The sequence below is a fragment of the Megascapheus bottae genome, chromosome 6, assembly GCF_031878675.1.
Source record: "Megascapheus bottae isolate mThoBot1 chromosome 6, mThoBot2.hap1, whole genome shotgun sequence".
NCBI classification, from domain to species: domain Eukaryota; kingdom Metazoa; phylum Chordata; class Mammalia; order Rodentia; family Geomyidae; genus Megascapheus; species Megascapheus bottae.
In genome coordinates this window covers 13,059,638-13,087,066 of record NC_143514.1, presented here as the reverse complement: position 1 = coordinate 13,087,066, position 27,429 = coordinate 13,059,638, and the positions used below count along the sequence as shown (strand labels likewise).

The 27,429-nt window shown below is 38.1% G+C and overlaps 1 protein-coding gene across 1 annotated transcript in view; it reads left to right on the top strand.

Annotated features, from left to right (window-relative positions):
* The window catches only part of Dph5 (diphthamide biosynthesis 5), a 36,013-nt gene extending 10,150 nt beyond the window's left edge, over window positions 1–25,863 (top strand). Inside the window, exons 4-8 of the mRNA XM_090334280.1 lie at window positions 6,405–6,513; window positions 14,439–14,559; window positions 20,861–20,900; window positions 22,399–22,502; window positions 24,457–25,863. Coding sequence (XP_090190406.1) covers window positions 6,405–6,513; window positions 14,439–14,559; window positions 20,861–20,900; window positions 22,399–22,502; window positions 24,457–24,662 — 580 coding nt within the window. The 3' untranslated portion in view covers window positions 24,663–25,863. The remainder of the gene's footprint in view (window positions 1–6,404; window positions 6,514–14,438; window positions 14,560–20,860; window positions 20,901–22,398; window positions 22,503–24,456) is intronic.
* The last annotated feature ends 1,566 nt before the right edge of the window (window positions 25,864–27,429 follow it).

Genomic DNA, 27,429 nt, shown 5'->3' with positions numbered 1-27,429 from the left:
TTTCTGGTGGTTAATTGGTGATAAAAGTCTCACAGACTTTAGTGCCTGGGCTGGCTTTGAACCTCGATCCTCAAATCTCAGGCGTGAGCCACCAGTATCTGGTCTCAAACTCATGATCCTCCTGCTTCATCTTCCTTGTTGATCACTGGTGTGCACCTCCATGGCTGACTGATTTATACTTTTTAAGATGAGTCTCATCATGTACCCCATACTTGCCTAGCACCTCCTGTGTAGCTCAAGCTAGCCTTGAATCTGTGATCCTCTTGTCTCAGCTTCCCAAGTTGGGATTACAGGCATGTGGTGTCATACTTTAAGTGTTAGTTGCTTTTACATATGTGAACAAAATACCTGAAAGTACTTATTTTGCTTTATAGGTGCACAGAGTTCAACTTATTGTTGCTAGGTTCCCTGTGCTTGGGCAGAACATCATGGTAGTAAGATGGTAGGTAAGGAGTTTCTTTACTATGGCAGGCAGGAAGCAGAGAAAGATAGAGAACGATAGTAAAGAACCAGGGACAAGACCCTCAGAAGACCTGCCCTCTGTCACCTGCTTCTTCCAGCTAGGTCTCACCTAAAGTTTTCAGAACCTCCTCAGGTAGCACAACCAGTGCTGACCATGCACCCAACCCAAGCGTTGTGGGGTTTTTTGTTTGTTTGTTTGTTTGCTAGTCCTGGGCTTGAACTCAGGGCCTGAGCACTGTCCTTGGACTTTCTCAAGGCTTAGCACTCTACCACTTGAGCCTCAGCACCACTTCCAGCTTTTTTTCAGTGTATGTGGTACCAAGGAATAGAACCTGGGTCTCCGTGCATGCTAGGCAAGCAGTCTACCACTAGGCCAAACTCCTGGCCCATTTTTTTTGTTTTTTGATGGGGACCCTTGTACCTAACTCATAACAATACTAGCTTTCATATAATACTTTTCAGCATTTCATTAATATACCTGTACATTGATAGCCTATCTGCTACATTTTTGTCTCCCTATCACACAATGCTTATCATATACTTGGTATGAATTAATACTTGAAGATTTTGAGAGTATTTCCTAGTCAACAATGTCTTCTATTGACATTTATCTATTCAATTAAATACTTTTATCCACATATTTGTGACAGGATTTCCTGCATATATGTTTACCATTAGTGGGGAAAGTCACTAATAATCAAAGAAAAAGCAATAAAATATTAAAGGGGAGGGAAAGACATATTAAAAAGGACTAGTCTATGCAGGATTTTATAGAAAAGCTTTTCTATGAAGATGATCCTTAAGAAAGTGCCAGAAGACTGAAAAGGAAGAGGAAAAGGTCAGGACAGGAAGGCAGGGCTGGGGAAGCAGGAAACTGCAGGTGGTAGACATAGACTTAGAAACTTGTCTGAAATACAGTGGAATGAATACCTTTGGAGGATTTTAGGTTGGAACATCACAATCTGATTTACATCATTAATTATCACAGGAATGAATGTATTTCACGGAGGCAAGAATTTCTATGGAGGAAGACAAGAAAGGACAGTCTAGGACAGTTTACACTTTTTTTCCTAGTTTCTAGTTAGTAGGTAGGCTCTTAAGAAGGATTATGTGTAGATACTTAGACGTGTTTTCTTTCATTAAGTGCTTAAAAAAAAATTTGATGGCATTTAATCTGTCCTATGTCTGTGATTAACCATGCAATTAGATTAAAGTAAGATTTACTACAGGATTTTTTTTTTCTCATGTGATCACTGGATTGATATTGAAATGTAGTATTTGAAATGTGGTGGGTGAAAAATAGATCATTTATTTCATTTGACTTATTGAGGTACTGGAGTTTGAACATAGGGCTTTTTGCTTATTTGGTGAGCTTGCTTGTTTAGTATTCTGCCACTTGAATCACACCTGCAGACCTGCTTTTGGCTAGTTATTTTGAAAACAGAGTCTCTAGGACTTTTTTTTTTTTTTGACCAGGCTGGCTTTGAGCCATGATCCTCCAGATCTCAGCTTCTTTAGGAATATAGACATGATCCACGAGTTCCCAGCTATTTATTGTTCTTTTTTTTTTTTTTTAAAGATGATATGCTTAGGCTGGTTTAAAATTCCTGGGCTCAAGTGATCTTCTTACATAAACTCCCCTAGTAATTGAGACTGTAACACATCACCATACCCAGAATATGCAATTTAATTGGTCCTTAAAGAATTAGACTTTTGTTTGCCCCAGGAAAAAAATATAATATGATAAAACACTGAATTCATAAAAGTATATGAGTTTTTTAAAAAAATCTCTGGTTAATTCTAACCTCCTTTTTTAAAAAGCTTATTCCAATAAAATACACAAAAAGCATGATTGCTGAGGATGCTTGATCTTAAATTCTTTTTAAAAATGTTTCAAACATATCAGTATGATAAAATACATTTTCAGTTGTGGAAAAATACACATGCTAAAAGATTTACCATTTTAACTATCTTTAATTGTACAACTCATTGGCATTAAGTACATTCACAACATTAAGTTACTGAAAAAGATCATTAAAATTTATGGACTTCAGCTGGGAGCGTAGCCTAATGGTAGAGTGCTGGCCTAGCATGCACAAAGCCATAGGTTCAATTCCTTGGTCCCACATATTCAGAAAAAGCCGGAAGTGGTGCTGTGGCTCAAGTGGTAGAGTGCTAGTGAGCAAAAAAGTATCCAAGGACAGTGACCAGGTCCTGAGTTCAAGCTCCAAGACTAGCAAAAAAAAAATTGTGGACTTGAGGGTCTGGTTCAAATGATAGACTACCTGCTAGCAAGCCTGAGGCCTGAGTTAGCCCCAGTACAAATAAATAAATAAATAAATAAATAAATATGGTGCAGTTTTCATCTATATTTTATTTATTTAGCTTATTGAAAGAATGTAGGAATTTAATAAGTACCCTTGACTTAATCATATGAAAGCTGGGAGTCTCAGGTATTTTGTCTCTGAATTTCCATATAAGAAATACTTGAATGGGTTTTCATTAGGAAAAGTTATTAATCATGGTTTGGTTTTGTTGTTCTATACTGAATCTTAGCATGCTCTGTAATTGTGTGTCTGTATATGTATGTGTGCATGCTTTATATCAGTACACTTATCAATATGCATGAATATAAAATTATGTGTAATTCTGTAACATACTACATAATATAATAAATATATGTTATATATAATTTTTTATAATTGAGTATAGTTTTTTTAATTTTTTATTGTATTTAATAAAAGGGTAACATGATACTTGCCAGATAGAAGGTGCATTAATTCACATACATTGATACCCTTCCACATGTCTTGGTCCCATTACCCTCTCCCCCACCCCCCTCTTGGTTTTCTCCCCCTTCCCTGTCCAATTTCAAGTAACCAAATACAAATGTATCCAATATATCAGATAACAAAGTGAGATATTGTGTCAATATGAGATAACAAAGGAACAGCAAAAGAGATGAGATAACATAGCACATTAAGGACAGCAATCATTCATTATATGGCTTTTGTTTCAATTATTATTCTTATGTTGTATGCCTTTTCCTTAGTGGCATATATATGTACATCATTCGTTGACAGTGTACCCTAATATAGGCCATTTTTCAGCTTGCATTTCATGAAATGCATTTGAACAATAACTGTTGAGTGAATGTCAGCATTATTAGTCCATTTTTTTTCTCCAGTATAAAATTGTGGTTCTATAAATTAATCTGTATGATTCCGTCCCTCTTCCCTTTTCTACATTTTTTATTATTTCTAATAGGTTTTCAAATAACAATCAAATATCATTAACAGACATTTTTGGCATATAAAAGCATACTATCTGGGGGTTGGGGCTTGGAAAATGGGGACCAAGACATAAGAAAGGGTATCAATGTATGTGAATTAATGCACCTTCTATCTGGCAAATATAATGTAACCCTTCTATTAATTACAATAAAAATATATGAAAAAAAGCATACTGTCAAATTATTTTTCAGAACACTGTTAACCAATTTATATTCCTTCTAGCTCTTCATGAGAATATAATTTTCACTGTTACTGGAAATGTTGGTTTATTTCTAGACCACATCTGTGTCAAATGTATTAATACTTTACCTATGATAAAGTAAAATTTAAAAGTCATATCAAGTCTTGTTAATTTAATCTAGTCACGTTTATGTATATAATTTTATTGATTTTATTCCTTAAGCCATTTGCCTCTAGTTTTTTGAATTTGCTTTATAACAATAGGAACAATTTAAAAAACAAAATGATAGGAAATCACAAGTATATTACTAAGAAAATTTTCCTTGACTATTTCTCATCCTGTTAATCCACATAACCAGAAATATTGAATTTGTATGCATATGACTCTCATCATTTTAAATGAATTTGTGATAAATCATTTTAAGACAATTTTTCTTTTCACTTTCTGTATTTAATAGTAATGGGATTACTTATTTTTACAAAGAACAACAAATAATGAACTCACTTTTCTTTGTTCCTAGTATTAGTGTGATCCTGTTCCAAGTGATATTAAAACTATTCTTTACAACTGGCATGGTGCTTTTTTTCTCTTAAAGCCTACTCCAAATGAATGATTATTTTTCATACTCATTTTTATTTTGTCTATGTGATTAAAAGCAGGCTTCCCTGGTGGATACTGTTTAATCTGTATCCTGCTACCTCTTGGGGTCAGCCCTTGATCTTTCTATTTGGTATGCATTGACCAGTTGACAGGTTCTGCTTGTTTGTAAGCAGTTTCTGAAACATGCTAATGTCTCTTGCCCCAGTAGGGCTTGGCATTTTTATCAAGAGGGGGGAAAAAGCCTTTGGTAATGCAGTTCTAAATTGGGGTTAGTTTTCACAGCATTCAATGTATTTATTTCCATATATTCTGTAGTGATAGAAGAATATAACTAAGCCTACCTAATTATAGTCATGAGACTTACCTCACAAAAAAGGAAAGACATCAGGCAGAACATGCGTCTGTACTCACACACACATACACTAATTGTACATATACAAGTTTTATACAGTAAGAAGACTATAAACAGTTCCAGAATAACTGCTAAACAGAAACTTCAAACAGGATTCTGTTAGAATTCTAACAAAGACTGATAAGCTAACAATCTGTGTATTCTTTTTTTTTTTTTTGCCAGTCCTGGGCTTGAGCTCAGGGCCTGAGCCCTGTCCTTGGTAGAGCTCTACCACTTGAGCCTCAGCACCACTTCCGGCTTTTTTTCTATGTATGTGGTACCAAGGAATCGAACCCGGGTCTTCATGCATGCTAGGCAAGCACTTTAACCACGAGGCCAAACTCCTAGCCCTCTTTTTTTTTTTTTTTTATTGTAATTAGTAAAAGGGTTACATGATATTTGCCAGATAGAAGGTGCATTAATTCACATACATTGATACCCTTTCACATGTCTTGGTACCCGTTTCCCTCCCCCCCCACACCCCCCACCCGTCTTGGTTTTCTCCCCTTCCCTATCAAATTTCAAATATCCAAATACAAATAAATTCAATATATCAGATAACAAAGTGAGATACTATACCAATATGAGATAACCAAGGGACAGCAAAGGAGATGAGAGACAACATAGTACATTAAGGACAACAATCATTCATTATATGGCTTTTGTTTCACTATCCTGGAGGTCCTTTCAATTAGCTTCACATTATATGTCCTTATGTATCAAGATTTTGCTCTATTGCAAATCTCTGCTAGTAGAGCCCAAGGTTTCTACTGATTATGACGAATGAGGGAAACCATTGAGCCTAAGTTCCTTTGAGTCTGGCTTACTTCACTTAATATGATTTTTTCTAAGTCTTTTCTGCCTCATATTTCAAAGTACAGAAACAAAACTTTCAAAATTGAATAGAAAAATAAAGAATTAGGCATAATTTTGCCATAATTCATAACTCAAAAGCAGTAATGTGAAGAATTTAAAAGATCTCACTTAATATGTGAATGCTAAAAGTTGTTCTCCAAGAAGTAGACATTATATTGATGGCTGTCAGAGCCCAGGAAGTGCATGGGGAAGGGCTGTTCAAGTGCGTTTTCCATCTCTCCTCATAAAGAATTGACAAGTGTCTGATGTGAGGTGGATTAAGTTAATCTGATCATCACATAGCATGTACACATCCATAAATGTGTACAATGAAAAAGTATTAAAATAAATTTTAAAGAGGCCCTAAGACAAAGTGTTTTAAGTATAACTCAAGAAGGAAATTACTTAGCTTATATCCCCCAGATGTCTTTTGTAGATGTCCAGAGAACAAGCAAATAAATTTGTTCTTTGTTCAGTAGCCACCAGTACTAGAGTTACAATTCCACATTGTAAAGGACATGGATAGGACGTAGATAAAACCCTTAAGCGGAAATGGAGGGAAAACAATTCTGATTAAACTGCTGAAAACTGTTTTAAAGCTGAGGCTGATTTCTCACTGCAGGGCTACAACACACAGTGATCTTATTCTGAGAGCAACAAAGTTGGGAATCCCTTATCGAGTGATTCACAATGCGTCCATCATGAATGCTGTAGGCTGCTGCGGTTTACAGGTAATGATGCAAAGAGAACGTTTCATTTTTCTTTTTCTATAAGTTATAAGGAGATTTTATTGAATTTCATGAATTTAAAATATTATTTGATAGTGTACTGCTTAGTATATACTGCTTTTCTTTAGAGCAAGTTTCTCTGAAACTTTGATTTTTATTATGTTTCTTGGAATAGAGACTTAGATTTAGCTAGTGGAGTATTTTGATTTTATATCTTCCTTGTAGCTGCAGAAAAATGAGAAATATATATAATCAAATTTGACAGTATTTTTTATATTCTATCTATATTCTTCCAAATGATTTATTCAGCATTGCTCAGAACCGTGTTTTTCCATACAGTGTTATTTTTGATCACCAATTGTATAAATAATGATGATGATTTCTTCTTCCTCCTCCTCTCTTCCCCTTTTCCCCTACCTTCTCCCTTTCTTTCTCCTTTCTCCTCCCTTCTCTCTCTTTGCCTTCCTTCTCCCTTCTCTTCCCTTCACTCTCCCCTCCCTCCCGCCCCTCCCGTCCCTCCTTCCCTCCTTTCCTCCCTGCTTTTCTCCCTTCTTTCCTCCTCTGCTGCTGCCTCCTCCTCTACCTCCACAGCCACCACCTCCTCCCCCCCGCACTGTTCCTCTTCCCCCTCCTCCTCCCCTCCTCTACTCCTCTGGCTTGAACTCAGGGTTTTTAAGCTCTTGCTTATTTTTTTACTCAAGGTAAATAAGGTGTTCTCCCTATAGAACCACACCTCTACTTTTTGCTCTTTTGTAGTTAATTGGAGATAAGAGTCTCTTGGATTTGTCTGCCCAGGATGGCACCAAATAGAGTTCCTCAGATATAAGCCTCCTGAATATCTAGGATTTTTAGAGGAAAAAAAATCTTTTGCTTTAATATTCTTTTACTATGTATATAGTGAACCTGACTGAGTGTTTTTCAGATTTCAGTACTGATCAGAATCATCTAGAGGTCTTATAGGAATTATTACTGTCTTATCCTCTGACTTTCACAGTAGATCTGGGATGGGGTCTGAAAATTTATATTTTTCACTAATGCCTAGATGCTGTTGAAGCTGTTGGTACAGGTACTGTGCTACAAGAACCACCAACTTACACAACTCTTAGAAAGAAATCTTAGAAGGAACTGTTAACTCTCGTTTAGTTTCCAGTAAAGCACTTGTAAAATATAGAATGCCAACAGCTTAATTTGTCATGCTATTACGTAAGTTTTCAAAAAGGAAGTAGACACCATTTTCAAAAGGCATTCTGTCATCTCTGTGAAAGAACTTGCCCATAATTTCAAAAACAGCCATCCAGTTGATTTTGATCAGAGAGGTACAACTTTTGAGGGCTGTGATAGAAATTAGTACGTATATGTTGAGTGAAATAAACCAGACAGAAAATTATATTGTGTAATTCTGTTTATAGAAAGTGTTTCCAAAAGTCAGATTTACAGACAGAACATTCTTGGTGGACATGACAGGGGTTAACTAACTGTAACATAAGAGATTTTTGTGGGGTTAGAAAACTGTTCTAAAGCTGGGTATTGTGTTAGCTGGCACAGCTCTTAATTTTACTAAAGCAGTGAATTGTATGGCTGGGAGTTTGGCCTAGTGGTAGAGTTCCTGCCTAGCATGCACAAAGACCCGGGTTCAATTCCTTGGTACCACATACATAAAAAAAGCCGGAAGTGGTGCTGAGGCTCAAGTGGTAGAGCTCTGGCCTTGAGAAAGTCCAAGGACAGTGCTTAGGCCCTGAGCTCAAGCCCAGGACTGGCAAAAAAAAAAAAAAAAAAAACTTGAAACAGGCAGATATTCTGATATCTAAATTGTAACTGAGTTAAGTGGTTAAAAAATGAATTACAAGAAGTTTGCTAGATAGTAAGGGATTAAGACATTTCCTCCTAAAATGAGGAAAGCAGTTAAAGGAGAGAATCTTGGAAATCCTTGTAGATTTGTGACTAAGAAAGCTGACCTGTCTCCAACTTTGGCAAAAGTTGCCTTGACCAAAATAGGCTAAGCATTCAGATTTTTTTGAGTAAGGATTTTTCAAGACTTAAAATATTAGTTGTTCTAGAACAAGCTGTTTTAAGTATTAGAACCCCCTCCAAGATGCCATGAGACCAAAGAAAAAAGGCAGACAATCCAGGAGTGCACTCAGTGCTGTTTACTGAGGATTTACTGACAGCAGCTTATCTTAGGCACCCTTAAAACAGGTGGAGTCCTTCAAAGTGAATCACATGGTCTGGGCTTATTAAAGGTGGTCAAGACAAAAGTAGAATGTATTTTATCTTTGGCAAACTTTAAAGACTTAGGCAGATTCTTAGCAGCAGGAGGTAGTCATAGAAACACACACACACACACACACACACACACACACACACACACACACACACACACACACACACACACACACACACACACACACACACACACACACACACACACACACACACACACACACACACACACACACACACACACACACACACACACACACACACACACACACACACACACCCCTCCCTATTGGTTTTATCTATTTATAATGTGCTAGGAACGTTTGCAGGGAAAAAAAATCAACCAGCATCCCTCATAGACAGTGTTTCTGATCAAGATGGCTACAGTTGTGTCAAGCTGAATCTGTACATCAGCACTAAGCATATATCTTTTAAAATCCTTGAAATTTGAAATCCTGAGTAACAGTATTACTGTTTTATATTTTCAGATTTTTCTATTGAAATAAAAATTTGTCTCAAGATAAATAAAAATTTGTCTCAAGCTAGATAAGTTAGTTGATGTTTCAGTTCACAACTAGAATAATAAAGTTCTTTTTTTCTTGGGTTTTTCTCCTACTCTTCCCCTCCCCTGTCTTCTCTTCCCCTCTCCTTTCTTTTCTTGCTAGGGATTGAAATCTGAAACGCACACATTCTAGGCAGATACTATACTACTGAACTATACTCTAGCTTTTCTGACAGCTTGGAGATGAACATTCTGCAGAAGCATTTACCAGTTTAGTCATACAGAATTAGAAATGTTCATGTTTTAGATTGCTTCTGCCTTATTGTTTGAGAAATAACTTTGATAATAAGTGGATGACTCATGGAAAATTAGGAAAATACAATGAGTATAATGGAAAAAAAATCCATGGTTTTTTTTAGCCTGGAGGCATCCATACTTATTTTGGTATATTTTCTTTCAGTCTTCAACAGTTAACATGGCTTTTTAGGCAAAACAATGGAAAGCATTGCACATTCTGAGACATTTCTGTTTTATGTTATTTTCTTATTTATTTCTTGCCAGTCCTGGGCCTTGAACTCAGGACCTGACCACTATTATTGGACTTTCTCAAAGCTAGAGCTCTACCATTTTTGGCTTTTTCTATGTGTGTGGTACCAAGGACTCAAACCTAGGTCTTCGTGCATGCTAAGCAAGCACTCTACCACTAGGCCAAATTCCCAGCCCCACATTTCTGTTTTTTAACATTTTCCTTTTTTTTTTTTTTTTGTATATGTGAAGGAGTTCTGAGGATTGAACTCAGGCTCGTGCATACTAAGCAAATGCTCTGCTGGTGCGTTTCCTATAAGGCCCCTTGTTACTATCATCTTTATCAGTTATTTGTATGACAGAGTATATTCACTCTTTCACAAAAATTTAGTGACCAAAATTGTTTTGAAACATTTCAGAGGCAAAATAAATTAGGCCATTTTATGAAAATAGGAAGCAATGATTTCTGGGTAAAAACTTTCATCAGCTAAAGCTGACAATCCGTAAACAGAGGATTGTATACTTTTCTCATTGTGAAGTGTTTCTACTTTCTCTTGCTATTCCATGAGTGACCTTGAGTATTGCCATATGTTCTATTGTTTATATAATACATATCTGTTCTAGAAAGTGTGTATTTATTTCAAAAAGTAACAACTCATTTCCTTCTTTTTTTCTCCTCATGTCTCCACACTCACAATGATCATTGTTGGCCTTGTTAGTTCTTCCTGTTTTCGAAAGCCTTATTAGTGTTCTTGTCAATGGACTAATGTTGAAATGAGGAAATCTAGTCAAGTACAAAGAACACTAAACTAGTAATCAAGGATATGGGAGCTCTGCAACCTTAGACGAACTCATTCAAACTTTATTTTCCTTTAGTTTACAATAACAACTTTTGACTGTATGCTAAATCAGCCTATTAGTTGTTTTTCCTTTTCTTTCCATTTCTACTTACTACTCTTTCTAAGTATTACTTATTCATTTTTATTTTCTGAAACAGGTTAGCTCAGGCCTTGAACTCCTAATCCTTTTGCATGGACTACAGTTCAACTCATATTTGAGTTTAACTGCTTATTATTCCCTACATTAGATCTTGCTTTTGGAATTAATTGAATTTTAAATTGTAGTTTATGAGTGTGTTTTCTCGTTTATATCTAGGCATATAAATTTTGTATCTGTTCTTTGTATTCAGTCATAGTCAACTTTAAGTTGGTCCTTATACTTTGTATGTGGCCATGCCCATAATCTTTTTTTCTTAGTTTCAGCAAAACTAAGTGTTATGCAATGTGGAGAGAAAACAGTACGGCAGCAATAAGACAACTGTAGCAACAGTATCCTGTCTAGAAAAGTACTCATTCTCGATTATATGATCCAAACAGACGTGTGTGTGTGTGTGCGTGTGTGTGTGCGTGTGTGTGTGCGTGTGTGTGTGCGTGTGTTGACTAGTCTGCTTCTCGCTTTCCTCACTCTTCACAGATTAACTGACTTATTACAGTAGATATAATACATGATGTGGAGCCATATTTCTTTTTGCCAGTCTTGGCGTTAGGACTCAGGCCTGTGCAATGCCTGGCTTTCTCAATGGTAGTGCTCTGCCACTTGAGCCACAGCACCACTTTTGGCTTTTTCTGTGTATGTGGTACCAAGGAATAAAACCCAGAGCTTTGTGCATGCTAGACCAACACCACATTTCTCTTAGCAAGTTAAAATTTCTAATTGTTCACATCCTCAATATTTATTAATTTTAAGTAGGCACAGAAAATGTTTATGAGTAATACAAAATAATAAAATATATTAATGACTGGTCATAAGTGAAGTTTTACAAAGCATCTACATTTGTGAAAATTAAGAAACAATGGAGCAGAGAGAAGTGGTAAGGCTCTGGCCAGGTCCCTTAAGCTAAGCAAGGTGAAAGGGAAGGAAACAGTCAGCTATACAGCTCGAATGGATGAGAATTGGCGCTTGGGACCATGACAGGAATCTAAGATACTGCTTAGAGGAAGTCAGGTGTATTAACGGTGTCTGCATAAGGCCTAATGCTGTTCTGTTCAGCTCACCCTCCTATTCTCCTCCAAGTTGACTCTACACTAGTTCTTATGTATCCTTTAAGTCCCAGCACATATCCAGTCTTCTTTAGAAGTTGCCTTAATGTGTTGTTTGGGGACAGGGGAAGGTGTTGCTGGACTCTCAAAATATATTTGGTGACTATTTTTTGTCTCTTGTTTCATCTTCTCACTCTAGGTAGTACCTTACACATGATGACTAGATGGTTTGAACTGAAAGTGTTTTTGTTGTCCTTTTTTTTTCTTTTTTTAAAGTGGTTTGTATTTTTTCTAATACATAAGGCACATTTTAATCTAAAGTTAGGTCCACTGCTTTCTCTGAGTTACTCTAGGTTAAAATTACAAAGGTCTGTGTTTTCTTAGAAAACAGCAGGTTTTGTTCATTATAAACCATAATGGGAACAGTGCTGAGAAAATCAAGACTTATCAAGAAGTATCAAGACTCCCATTAGGAGACAACTCAGTATGTGGCCTTCTGCAACCTCCGTTCTTGTCCTGTGTTACTCGCTCTAGTTTCTGTCTGTAGCTTGCTGGTAAATGCTCTGGTTGTGAAACACTGAGGATCAGTCCTTCTGTTCTTTAAGGTACTGACATGTGAATGGTGAAACTCTTTGTACAGTGTTCCAGGATTCATTGAAGAAGTTTGTCCTGTAGTCACAAAGGGGCTTCCAGTTATAAATTAGGGTCCTAGAGGCAGTGCTTATGTGGAGCTTTCTTTAGTCCCATGAATGGACAACTCAAAGATACTTTTACACAGAGTACTTCAGTTAGTGTTTTTATGTGACTAGCATTTTATCTTAACTCTCTTTCAGAGGGACATTTCTTTAGAATGGAGAATTTACTTATTTCCATAGCTATGTTTCTATGTTCCTTAAAGTATTTAAGACCTGCATAAAGTACTTATATATAATTGTATTCCATTTATATATGTTATTCCTTAATAGTTTTCCCATGAACATTTTTCAAGGAAATAATACGAATATTTCAAATTTGACCAGAGAGTAAGTAATCCAGTCTTAGAATATTTGTACTTGAGCTTGTCAGAATTGGATTATACCTATAGCTTCAGGCATTTGGTAATTTTGCCATCATTGTAGAAGGGAAGCAGTTAGATTCTGTCAATCTTAGAATATTTTCACATTATCATTATAAACATTATCTTTGTTCTTAGCTGTAAAGGGCACTACTGGATATATAACATGCCCTTGGTTATTTAACTACTGCACTAGTAGGGTTATAGTTACTGTACTCACCAATGTGTGTGTGTGTGTGTGTGTGTGTGTGTGTGTGTGTATGTCTACGTCTACATACTTGTGCATGTATGCTTGATGGTTCTTGTTGAACTCAGGCCTTGTGCTTTTGCTTACATGCTTACAGCTGGTGCTCTACCACTGTAGCCACACCTCCCAGAGTTTTTATGACCTTGAAAATGTAAGATGGGAGAGAGGTTGAGGTTTGTTGAAGAAGGGATTAATGTGCCTGCATGTCTCACCTGTTCTTGTTTCCTCCTCACTTCTTCCAGCACCTCTGAAACTGAAGCAAGATGCTTAGATTACTGGAAGCAGAATCAGACCAATGTTTTCAAATTAAGAGAAAAGGCTTTAGAAATGTGAATGACTTCCTCAAATCACATAGTATTTCAGTACACAGTTATTTGTGACAGAGGATTAGAATGCTTTCTAAGCCTGTCATAAATTGTTTAAAACACTGTTGGGCTTGAAAGAATTAAATTTTTATATAACTTATTAGTCTTGTGTTTTGCCATATATTATCTTTGAAAATATATCTCCTTTGCCCAGTGCTTGAATAAAAGCTAGTATTAACATACTCACTTTGCCATTGAATACATTTTTATGTTTGGACTTCATACCCCTAAGGCTAACAAAGACAGCATTTCTCACTATTCCTGTATTAGAGATACAGACTTAGAGTGATGATACACAACTAACAAATTGTAGGACTAGAGCTGGAAACTAAATTTTCTTAGCATACCATCCAGAACTGTATACATTTAAGTGAACAGGTATAGTCAGCTTGATTCAGAGAAGCCACCTTTTTGGTTGCAGTGATGTTATGTGAGTGGGCTACTTGAGCCTAAAGGAGAAAACTTGGGAATAGCCTCTTAACACTGGACTTTAGGAGCAAATAGAATCTTGCTCAATAAAGGGAGTATAGATTTTGAGAGTGGTTGGAATGCTTGTGTGCCTTGTGGACTTTACTGAAATAGAATGATGGACAGGAGCACTTCCTTGTTATTGTTTGGAGTATTTCTTCTTTGTTATTACCTAGCTGGGTGACTTTAGCTAAGTCAGTTGCCTCTCCTGAGCCTCATCTCTAAAATAAATCCTAAATTATGAAATCTGCTCGGAGTATTGGGAGACCTTTTTAGTTTCTGGGTTCTTATATTTTTTGGTATTTTTAGCTGCTATAAATTTATAAATTGCTATACTGAGCTACTAAAGGCTACCTACTCATAAGAGTCTTCAGAAAAACACCTTTGTTATAGCTTTCATTAGTAACTTGTCTGCTTCTCACTTTTTGTTTTGGTTGTAAAGGAATAAAATTCTTTCTGAAAGAATTAGTAGTGAATTGCTCCATCATTGATTAATATTCTTTTCCAGCTGTATAAGTTTGGAGAGACAGTGTCTATTGTGTTTTGGACTGACACTTGGAGACCAGAAAGCTTCTTTGACAAAGTGAAGAAAAACAGACAGAATGGCATGCACACATTATGCTTACTAGGTGAGAGTTTGGGGTGTTTTGTAAAGTAATTTTGATGTTGTGTGGGCAGCTAGTAAGGGGGTGGACCAGCCATTTCATGCATCCCTGTTCTCCATACTCTCAGCACCATTTGATGTTCTGTGTGCATGCTACAGTTTATGCTGCCCCACCTACACCTATAGACCTTCTCGGACATTCCACATCCTACACATTTTTCACTCTGGCCCCTTCTGCACCGGCTACAGCAGGGACTTGCACTAAGCACTTATTACCACCTGGTCTCCCTTGACTTTTCTTCATCTTCCCAGAATGTCTCTGAATGCTGCAGTATCACTGCTGCCAGAATCAGCAGGGTAGTACATCTGAAAGAGACTGTGGAGATCCTCTCACTGCAACTTGTGTTACAGATGAAGTCAAGACCCATTGCCCCACTCCATTCAGCTACTGGTGGCAGAACTATTATTCATTCCTATTTTCCCTGCACTGTCTGCTCAAATTTATTTCTTGTTTACTGTGGAAAGTGCAAGGCCAGCTTATCTCACACTTGTGAGTCTTAGAAGGATATGGGCTTCACTTTTTTAGCAGAGGCCCTGAAAGCCTTATATTTAGTAGACTGTATTCTAATAGCGTATGTTGTAAAAGAAAATACTAGTGTGATGCCCAACAAATGTTTATAAATTCTTTTTTTTTTTTTTTTTTTTTGCCAGTCCTGGGCTTGAGCTCAGGGACTGAGCCCTGTCCTTGGACTTTCTCAAGGCTAGAGCTCTACCACTTGAGCCTCAGCACCACTTCCAGCTTTTTTCTATGCATGTGATACCAAGGAATCGAACCCGGGTCTTCGTGCATGCTAGGCAAGCACTCTACCACTAGGCCAAACTCCCGGCCCAGTGTTTATAAATTATTATTCTCACATATGTAGTTTATAATTTACTGGTAGCAAAAAGCTCACATATTGGCTTGATCTTGAAACCATACTTGAATCGGACTTTTAGTGATATAGTATGTGAAGTCACCACTCAGGGAAGGGATGAACCTGTAATGTTAGCCTCTACAGTAATACAGATATTCAGAGCATTAGGAAAGATTTCTATTTAAAGGTATCATTATTTTGTACAATACCATCAGTATGTCTTAATGGAAAGGAATAGTGTTTACTTTTACTAATGGCTGGCTTTCTCTACACAATGTGGTCCATATAGTACAGAAACTAGAAATTAATATCCAGAGCAGGGATTAGTAAACTAGTGCTTAGGTATCAGTTCTGGCCTGATAACTGTTTGATCAAGAAAGATGTAGCCCAGCTGAGCGCCAATGGCTCATGCCTATAATCCTAGCCCCTCAGGAGGCTGAGATCTGAAGATCACTGTTGGAAGCCAGATTGGGCAGGAAGGTCAATGGATTCTTCTTCTCCCCCCCCCCCCCTTGCTAGTCGCGGGTCTTGAACTTAGGGCTCTGGGCACTATCGTTGAACACTTTACTCAAGGCTAGTGCTCTGCTACTTGAGCCACAGTGCCATTTCCACCTGTGTATGTGGTGCCAAGGCTTGAACCCCAGGGCTTTGTGCATGTGAGGCGAGCACTCTACCACTAGGCTATGCTCCTGGCTGGTCATTGAGATTCTTATTTCCAGTTAACCACCAAAAAGCTTGAAGTGGAGCTGGGACTCAAGTGGAGCCATGCTAACTAGCCTTGAGCAAAAAAGCTCAGAGATAGTGCCCAGGCCCTGAAGTCAAGCCCCATACCAGAAAAAACAAAGAGGTTGTACCATGACATGGCCCTTGGGTTCATTTATGTATTATCTATATAGAGTAACTGTAGTGTTGCAAGGGCAGGAATAACTTGTAACAGACTTTATGATGCTCTGAATAAAAAAAAAAATATATATATATATATATGTATTTGTCATCTGGCCCTTTATACAAGTTTGCCACCTCCCGGGGCAGAGTGAAATTTCCTACAGTCTCATCTGCTGTCCCCTGTATCCCCTCAATGACTTTTTCCTTTACCTTATTTGTGAATAGTCTCTCCATCTGTTAGAATCACCTTATGAACCTCATTTATTTTTCCTTGTCTCTGAAGAACAAGGACTTATTCATTTCTATCTCCCAAATGCCTAGACATCTAGCACAGTATAGCTCCTGAACAAATATTTGTGGAAGGTAGTTGGTTTTGTACATTTATTTGATCAGTTTATTGACACAGAAAATCTTAACTCTAGCTGGGTGCCAGTGGCTCAAGTCTGTAATCCTAGGTACTCAGGAGGCGGGGATCTGAAGATCACAGTTCAGAGCCAGCCTCAGCAGGAAAGTTTCATGAAAGACTCTTATCTCCAATTAACTATCAGAAAACCAGAAATGGTGCTGTGGCTCAAGTGATAGAGTACCAGCCTTGAGCTGAAGAGCTCAAAGGACAGTGAGTGCCCAGGCCCACAGTTTAAGTCCCACAACCGACACGAAAAAAAAAAAAAGAAAAAGAAAAAGAAAATATTAATTCTTGGGTCACTCAATCCTAGCCAGAATACATTTCTTTTATTCTATTTACATTGACACATTGTTTCTGCATCTTGTTCAACCTATGAAGCCTTCTAAATTTTCTTTTTTGTCTTATGTCTATATTCCACATTTTGCTTGTTTGATATGTTATCTTACATTATTGCCAGAAGGAATTAGTGCTTCATTAGAAATTAAGTTAGTGTTATAGTTGACCCTAGGATTTTTCATGTGGAAAGAGTCTCACTTTTTTGTTGTCATTACTAGCAAGAGCACTGTAAAGCACTTACTAAATGGGTGACAGATTTGTTAGTCCATGCTTAGGTCTCTTTAACACTAGTGATGAGTTGAAGCTCAAAGTGGTATGATGAGGGAAAAAAGCCTCCTTCTAAAAGAACTTTTGTTGGCTGGGAGTTTGGCCTAGTGGTAGAGTGCTTTCCTAGCATGCACGAAGACCCAGCCAGGTTCAATTCCTCTGTACCACATACATAGAAAAAGCCAGAAATGGTGCTGTGGCTCAAGTGGTAGAGCTCTAGCTTTGAGAAAGCACAAGGACAGTGCTCAGGCCCTGAGTTTAAGCCTCAGGACTGGCAGAAAGAAAAAAAAAAAAAAAAAAAAAAAAAAAAAAAACTTGTTAAAGGAAGAAGTAGAAGTATATTTAACTGAAGGATAGTAGTGGGGATTCAGATGATAGAATGGGTGTATATTTTACAAGAACACTGACAAATTTAAAAACAGAAGGAAGAGTCTAAGCTAAAAGGTGCCCGGAAACTTCCCCATATATCCATGAACACTGAGGATAGCAATAGCATTAATATTTAGAAAGCTTTGAGAAAGCAGGTCAAAAGATGTTTTATAGGCCAGGGATGTGGCCTAGTGGTAGAGTGCTTGCCTAGCATGCACAAAGACCCACCCAGGTTCAATTCCTCTGTACCACCATACAGAAAAAGCCCAAAATGTGGTGCTGTGACTCAAGTGGTAGGGTGCTAGCCTTGAGAAAGCCCAATGACAGTGCTCAGGTCCTAAATTCAAGCCCAAGGATTGGCAAAAAAACAATGTTTTATAGAAATTTATTGAGTACTTGCCCTGTGTAGTTTGATTCATTTGATATACTAAGGAATTACTAGGCATTGGACCTGCAATCCGAATTTTGAACTTTAGCTTGGAACTAAATCATATGTTGTAAATTTAAGGCACATTTGAGTTCTGTGTTTGGAGAGATAGGAAGGATGAATCACTTTGGCTCTGAATTTGCTTGCTAAGAGCTGTCTCTTAGCTTTCTCAGGGAAATACAAACAGGTAAATAATATATCTTCCTTGCTCTGATGACCAAAGCAAGAACAGGAATGTGCAGCATGGAGTCCTGGCACTAAAGTCCCTGAAACTCTTATCTCCAATTAACCTCTAGAAAACCAGAAGTAGTGCTGTGGCTCAAGGGGTAGGGCGGTAGCCTTGAGCTAAAGAGTGCAGGCCCAGAGTTCCAGCCCCCCCCCCACCAAAAAAAAAGATCTCCACATTTTTTCTCATTTTAAGAATCAAGTCTCTTGTCGAACATATTATTAAAAATAAAGTTTTAACAAAATGGAAAAGCTGACACTCCCAGATTAAAATGATGTTACAGGCTCATTCCTGTACTCCTAGATACTCAGGAGGCTGAAATCCAAAGGATCATGTTCAAAGCCAGCCTATGCAGAAAAGTTGGCTGTTGCTGCATCTCCAAAATAACTAGCTTAAAGCATGGCTGTAAGCATGGTTCAGATGGTAGAGGGCCAGTCAAGAAAGGATGCCCAGGAAATGTGAGCCCCTGAGTTCAAATCTCAGTACTAACAAAAATAAATGAATTGTAATAATTTTTTTTTTTTTTGCCAGTCCTGGGCTTGAGCTCAGGGCCTGAGCACTGTCCTTGGACTTTCTCAAGGCTAGAGCTCTACCACTTGAGCCTCAGCACCACTTCCGGCTTTTTTCTATGTATGTGGTACCAAGGAATCGAACCCGGGTCTTCCTGCATGCTAGGCAAGCACTTTAACCAGTAGGCCAAACTCCCAGCCCTGTAATAAAATTTTTAAGGTGAGTGTGGTGATACAGTCCCAAGCACATAGTGGATGGGAGGCAAGAGGATCACAGGTTTGACTATATAGCTACAGCAGGTCTCTATAAATAAATAAATAAAAAATAACAATAGCCTTCCAGAAGTTCAAGATAAATAATAAAGATGTTGGACTTTTAGAAATCTTATAAATATAATGAAAAGGAAATCTAAAATTTGACTTAAGCCATTAATTTTTTTTCATATATTTTTATTGTTATTAATAGAAGGGTTACATTATATTCACCAGATAGAAGGTGCATTACTTCACATACATTGATACCCTTTCTCATGTCTTGGTCCCTATTTCCCTCTCCCCACCCCCACCCCTCATCTTGTTTTCACTCCTTCCCTACCTGATTTCAAATAACCAAATATGCATATATACAATATATCAGATAACAAGGTGAAATAATGTAACATTATGAGATAACCAAGGGACAGCAAAAGAGATGAGAGATAACAGGACAACAATCACTCATTATATGGCTTTTGTTTCCATATCCTGGAGGTCCTTTCATTTAGCATCATACTATATGGTATGCCATTAATTTTACTGGAGGTCATACTTTCCATTATAGGCATTCATTTTTTTCCCTACATTTTCTAGACAAGTGGAAATATTAAAGATGGTCAAACCTGAAAAATACTTTAATGCTGGTTCCAAGAACACCAAAAAACTGACCAATCTTTGCAGTACTTTTAAGCAAATTCTTCAATATTCTTCACACAGAAAAGTTCACTAAGAAAGTTGTAGAAGTTTATCAGTAGCTCCTCAGTTGCACCATATTAACTCTTCAGAAGCAAACTTTGGCTGACCCATTTGTTTCAGCATGTAAAACAGGAAGCAGCTGCTGTTCATGCTGCTGTGCATGGAGTTCCTGTAAGGACGAAAAGCAGTTCTGCTCTCTCATTTTGTCCCCACATAGTTCAGTAGAGAGAGCATCACTGTGAGAGATCAGATGTTTACAATGAAGTGGACTGTCAGATCCCAGGAGATCCAGAATTCTGCTCAGGGAGGTCCCTGTGGTACCTATTCCCTGACATAGTATCACCTACAGCCAGCGCTTTCAAGTATGAGTATAGCCAGGTGCCAGTGACTCACACCTGTCATCCTCACCACTCAGGAGACAGAGATCTGAAGATCATAGTTTGAAGCCAGTCCAAGCAGAATAGTCCCTGTGAGACTCAACTACTTTGAAACACCAGAAGTGGTGCTGTGGTAGAGTACTAGAGGCCCAGGACCCAGGCCCTGAGTTCAAGCCCCATGATTGGCCAAAAAAAAAAAAAAAAAGTATCAGTACTTGATGTCAGAGTATTCATAATTAGGACATAATCTTACCATTCATAAGAATGCCAAAATAGAATGAGTCTGTTTCTGAATAGGCCCACTACCAGACTTCTCATTGAACCTGTATGATCACCAGCTAGAGAAATGAAAATAAAAGATTTTGATAGCTGTTAGATAATGTCTATACCAGTGTTTTATCTATTTTCTTTTGTCTTCTTTTCCAACAGGAAATGAGATCCCTGCATGTTGGGCTCAGAGCCAAACCCATACTTGTTTTCTAAATGGTGTCCTTTACACTGGCTTCCACTCTTCTGTAACTTCCCAAATGTGAGGGAGATAAGCTTCTTGCAACTTGGGGAAAATGTTTTCTAAAAATGGAGATGGACTCTTCATTGCAGTTTAAGGGTTTTAGATAAATTACCTCATTTTAAATTAAATTATTTTTCGCTTCCTACAGACATCAAAGTAAAGGAGCAATCTCTGGAAAATCTAATCAAGTAAGTCCTATTCCTTGGGGATTGAATGTGGGGCCTTTCATCCCAGCCTTTCTATAGGCCCCCCATTCTGAGAATATATACATCTTCTTAAATGCCTTAAGCCAGTCTACTTATGAGTTCAGTCTTTACAGCTCTCATTAATAGTTAAACATTAAACACTTTCCTTTTGTTGATTGATACGAGTGTCATAGAGCAGAAATAAGTACAGGTTGCATAGATCCACTGCTGACAGCAGTGGTGGGTATTTTTCAAGTCAAAGAACTAGAGTTGGAGTGGTCTAGTGGATGGTCTCGGCAGTTCCCTTCTGCCTGACATTGAACTCTCCATGTGTATGAAGACAGCCGTCCCTTTCATTTGTTTAGAAAGGCAGTATCCAGTGCAGTTGCTCCATCCTACACATGACTACAGAGCACTTGAAAGGTGGCTCGTGTGATGGACAAAATGAGGTTCTTGTTGAATTTCAATTACTTTAAATTACTCCAACAACTTGTATTTAGAATAAATCTAATATATAAGTCTATTTTTATGACCATAAACTTTGTGAAACACAAACTTTATGAATATTTCCAATGACAGTTTGGCAAGTAGATTAAGATATCTTTCAAATATAGTATAAAATTTAGTATAAAAGTCTCAAAAATGTAGTACAAAGTAGTCACATATATATATATATATATATATATTTTTTTTTTTTTTTTTTTTTTTTGTCAGTCATGGGGCTCTGTGTCTGAGTGCTATCCCTGAGCTCTTCAGCTCAAGGCTACTGCCCTACCCCTTTAGTCACAGGGCCACTTCCAGTTTTCTAGTGATTAATTGGAGATAAGAGTCTCACATTCTTTAGTGCCCAGGCTGGCTTTGATCCTCAGATCTTAGCATCCTGAGTAGCTAGGATTATAGGCGTTAGTAACCATGCCCACTGCTCTTTAATAATTTTTATGTGAATCAAATGAGAATACCTAAAAGTAGATTAAATGAGAAATATTACTAATACTGAATTTGCTTTTAAAACTTGTTAATGTGGATACTGGAACATATTGAGATTGTATTGTGGCTTTCATTATATTTCTATTGGCTAGAACTTAGAGAACCTTTGTGGTTCACTGTGAACCATTTTGTAGATTCTGAAGCTCACATTTTATTACTGTCAACATCGGGTAAACCTTAGGAAGGCCTGGAGGGGTGTGTGTGTGTGTGTGTGTGTGTGTGTGTGTGACCATCTAAGATTTTCAATATTTACTTTTCACAGAAACTGCTTAGTTTAAACAGATAAGGAAAAAGGAGTCCAGCATGCTCAGCCCTAAGGTCTTAGAAGAACACTTACAAACCTGGTGAAGCTGGAATATAGACCAAATTGAAATTTGTTGGGTTTCTGTGACATAGAAGGGCAGTTACCATGTGAAAAAGCTTCATACCTGCAATCTTAGTACAGCCTTGGTGTATACTTAAAGTGGGCGCATTATAGTGCACGCCATAATTCCTGCGGTTTTTGTATTCACAGGGGAAGGAAGATCTATGAACCTCCTCGGTATATGAGTGTAAACCAGGCAGCCCAGCAGCTTCTGGAAATAGTTCAAAATCAGAGAATACGAGGAGAAGAACCAGGTACCAACGCTTTGGAAGGGCTCTTCCACTTTCCTTTACTATGTGGGCTATAGGAGTGCAGAGAGACAGATAACTGAGTGCTTTATCATCAGACTAAAGCAATTCCAGAAAGGAAGGATGTCTCACCAATAACCGATAGAGTTGATATAAAGAGATAATGTATTCTGAGAAAGTAGGGATCTTCCAGATTAGCCACTATTAATGGTGAGATCCATGCCAAAAATATATTTTTAGTCTGTTTCTACTCAACACTTGAGACTAGAAACCATTTTCTTCCGGGTAAAAAGATATTTTGAAACTGCGAGGTATATAATATGCACTGTCAGTCTTTATTGTGATGTTCTTAAATGTCCCTGTCATACCAGTGAGTCTGCAGAGCCGCTCTTCTGTACTTAGGGGTGCCCTGATTACTGGAAGATCTACTTTGCTATGAGAATGAGAGAGTATGGGTGACCATAGTGGTGTGGCTCAGTCCCTCTTGGGGAACACAGAGCAGCCTCCCTGTCCTCTTCTCCCCCCCCCCCCTGCCAGCTTGTGTGAACCCACTGTCACAGTCCATCTACTAGCAGATACTATCACAGTCCATTTATTTATACCCCCAGGAGCCTCTTTTCTTCTACCTGCCACCCCTCATGTAGCTGCTCTGTCCTGGTCCCAGACTCTAGATGCCAGGTTCTGAGACATAGCAGACTATGGCCAGTTTAACACCATGGAGCAGCTGCTCAGACACAATAGACAGTAGCTGATGATGGGAGGTGATGGGCTGGTGTGTTAGGGCCAGTGTCTCTCAACGAGGAGGCCAGACAGAGATAAAGGCCAGATTCTTCTCTTTTGGGGAAGACAGTGCTGGTCTCAATCCCCTCATTGCCAGACTCTTTCCTTGGATGTGACTATCTGCAGTGGGCAACTCCCTACTGTAAAACATTCTCTTATCAGACAACAACAAGAAAAGGTTAAATGTACCTTCCCTGGTGTTAGAAGGTACGGACTGCCTTTGAGCATCTATCCTATAGTAGAAGATGTATATTAAGAAAGTGTTGAGGGAACGTCACATATTTATTAATAACTCTTAGTACATTTGTGAAAATGTTTGCAAGGATGACTTGTATCCATGACTTTGACCAAGTTTCTTGCTGCCTGCTCGCTCTTCCTGGTTAAATTGTCCCATTTTGATCACTTCATCCAGGATGGCTTTCTCCATGAAACACTAAAACCAGCTTAAGATCAGCCATTCAGCTTTCAAACCATTCAGCTTTCAAACAGAGGGTATGACCCTGCAGAAGCCACTAAAATTAATTATTCTCAACCTAAAAACATAAGTAACATCACAATGATTATTATTTGTTAAGGACTCTATAGTTTACTAAATATTTTATGTCCTTTCTCTTAACTCTCACCACAACTACATATAATAGTATTAGTTTTAAAAATGAGAAAACTGGTTGGACATCCGTGGCACATGCCTATAATCCCAGCCACTCAGGAAACTGAGATCTGACTATTGAGATCCAAAGCCAGCTGGAGCAGACTCCTCCAATTAATCAGCAAAATGTAAAAGGAGAAAGAGATACAGAGAGGATGGGGGAGAGAGGGGTGTGTGTGGCTCATTTGTCATGTATCTCAGTAGATAGACAAGTATCTGTCATTATGAACTGATCTCAAAACTTTTAAAAAATATTTCTGGCAGTCTTATTCATTTAGAATCTGCTTTACAACAAATGCAATGCAAATATAAGGAGTATCAATAGTTATTTATCATGTTCTAAGATTTATCCACTCGCTGTAGACAGCTTAGTATTAGTCTATATTTGAGGCTTCCTTGAATGTACTTGTACTAATATTTTAGTATTATATAAGATGGTACATTGCTGAAATAACTGAATGGCATTCTCCCTGGCTCTCTCCCTCCCTCCTTCCCTTCCCTCCCTGCCTCCTTTTCTCTCTTTCTCAATAGTGATTACCGAGGACACACTCTGTGTTGGCTTAGCCAGGGTTGGAGCTGAGGACCAGAAAATTGCATCCGGCACTTTACAGCAGATGTGCACAGTGGACTTGGGGGAGCCCCTGCATTCCCTGATCATCACCGGAGGCAACATGCATCCACTGGAGATGGACATGCTAAACCTATTTGCCATACAAGAAAACAGCTCAGAATCCTGAGTATTGACAGACATGTCTGTGGTATCATGTTAGATATGGGTGTTACATGCTTGTTGACATCACAGATTAAGCAGTTTTTTTAATTTATCTAGTATGCATAAAATAAGTGACCAAAAAATAATAATTTTCCAGGCACTGGTGGCTCACACCTGTAATCTTAGCTCTTCAAGAGGCTGAGATTTGAGAATCACAGTTCAAAGCCAGCCCGAATACCTTATGTTCCAAATTAACTACTATTAAGAATAGAAGCTGGAAGTGATAGAGTTCTAGCCTTGAGCACAAAAACTCAGAGATGGCACCCAAGCACTGAATTCCAGACCCAAAACTGGCACATCTATGCACGCATATGCACAAACATAATATAATGTAATAATTTGACTCAACAGTGTTTGGTTTCCAACAGCAGGGATTTATCTGATGATATCCTCACTTGGAACTTGGAGCTTTTCAAAATCTGTGCAAGTAGAGCAGACCAACGTGGGGAAATTGTGGCTAGGTATGAACAGGCAGAATCATTTAAATGCAGTTTTTACTTATGAAATTAGTTAACAGAAAGTGGCCTTTTGACCCTACTTGGCAATGTTTAAAAAATGGGGGAAGAAAAATAAATAAAAGACCAATTAACTGTTCACATACTATTTTTATAATTTTCTTCCATTATAAAAAGTCTACATCCTGACCCTAAGATGACAACAACTGGCACCAAGACTTCTGAAAAGAAGTTGGAAGTGGCCATCTTCACCCAGAAGCCCTACCCAGCCACAAAATGACACTCTTCTGGGCAGATGTCCCAACTTTGTGACTTGTATTCTGCCAGTCTGGAGGAGTTTTATTTTCCAATAATTTTTCTCTCCATTTAAAAAAAATTAGCTTTTAAGTCACTGTACAAAGGGATTTCTGTTCAATGTGTCAGTTTATGAATACAGCACATCTTGATCAGTGTGACAGCCTTCATTTTTCTCTCCCATCTCTCCTGACCCCACCCTTCCTGGTATAAAATATTCATTTGTTATTTATTATAATCATATAGTTCTGTACATTCTGTTCATTCAAAATAGAAATATCTTTGTTATAGGCTAATTCAGTTCTTTGTGTGTATATTTCCATGGCCTGATCAGTTTGACCTCTTGAATTTATTAGGAACCAAAGAAAAATTTCCCTCTTTCTCATATTATGAATAGAAATTATTTTAGATATTTCATTTGGAATAAAAAGTTTTAATATGTTTGAAACCTTTCATCCATCTATTGGACACAAAAAGGGAGTCATTTCTGTGTTATTTTCTTTTAAAGTATTTAAACATTTAAGAATTTTTTTTTTTTTTTTTTTTTTTTTTTTTTTTTTTTTTTTTTTTGCCAGCCCTGGGCTTGAGCTCAGGGCCTGAGCACTGTCCTTGGGCTTTCTCAAGGCTAGAGCTCTAACACTTGAGCCTCAGCACCACTTCCGGCTTTTTTCTATGTATGTGGTACGGAGGAATCGAACCCGGGTCTTCATGCATGCTAGGCAAGCACTTCAACCACTAGGCCAAACTCCTGGCCATATTTAAGAATTTTTAAATGCTACTCAAGCAGAGATCAGAAAGATTGCAGTTTGAAGCCAGCTCAGGCAAAAAGTTACCAACAGTCTCATCTAAAAAAACACTAAAACGTCACTGGGCTGGAGCAGGGCTGAAGTGGTAGAGTGCCTGCCTAGCAATCTGAATAGAGGTCAAACAAACCCTATTCCTGACCACTCTCAAACAACTAAGCTGAAGAAGGGCTTCTGTTTGGGGCAGTAGTAGAATAGCTTTCTCTGTTATAAACTCTGGAAGCAACTCTCTAAGGACCCTTGGGAGTCAGATGCAGACTGAGCTTTTGCCCTGTGGCACTCCCAGAACTTGCCAATGGGGTGGTCAGAACCACAGAACGCCGCAGTCTTCTGGTTTGTGGGAGTAGAAGATGGACGTGGGAGCTGTAGATAGAAACAAAGGTGCCAAAGAGGGGTCTTGTCACATCTGTGTATCTCTGGAGTCCTGGTCTGACTCGTGAGTTGCACACATGTCGGGATCCCAAAGAACCGGTGGAAGCCCCCGCTAGGCTACAGAAGCTAACATATTCTCTTTCCAGAGAAGGCGGCTTGAAGGGATGAGGGCTTGATATGCTCTTGGGTTGTTTTTGTGGTTTTTTTTTTTTTCCTTAAAGCCCAAGGTTAACCTATTATTAATCAAAAGTAGGCCTGGAGCTAGATAATTTCTATCAAAAGTAAGGGCAAATCCTTTAATCACAATGTAAAATCATGTTTCCATCAAAGTGATTAGCCAACAATTTAAATGCTAGCTAGAATAAATCTTAACATGTGTCAGTCTATAAAAAATGATGAGACAGTAAAATGTTGTGAAGCCTGGCTTTATTTTTAAATAGGCAACAGATCCCAACATAACCTAGACATTAAATTTAGTAGATCAAAGGATTAGAGGTGTGGCTCAGGTAGTAGAGTGTCAGCCAGTGAGCAAAAATGTCAGATCAAGAGTTCAAATTCTGGGCTGGGAGTTTGGTCTAGTGGTTTGCCTAGCATGCACGAAGATACGGGTTCAATTCCTCAGTACCACATACATAGAAAAGCCAGAATTGGTGCTGTGGCTCATGTGGTAGTGCACTAGCTTTGAGGAAAAAGCCCAAGGACAGTGCTCAGGCCCTGAGTTCATGACCCAGGACTGGCAAAAAAAAGTTCAAATTCCAGTCTTAGACAATAAAAAAAAAGGAAAATTTAGTAGAGCAAGATTTTTAAA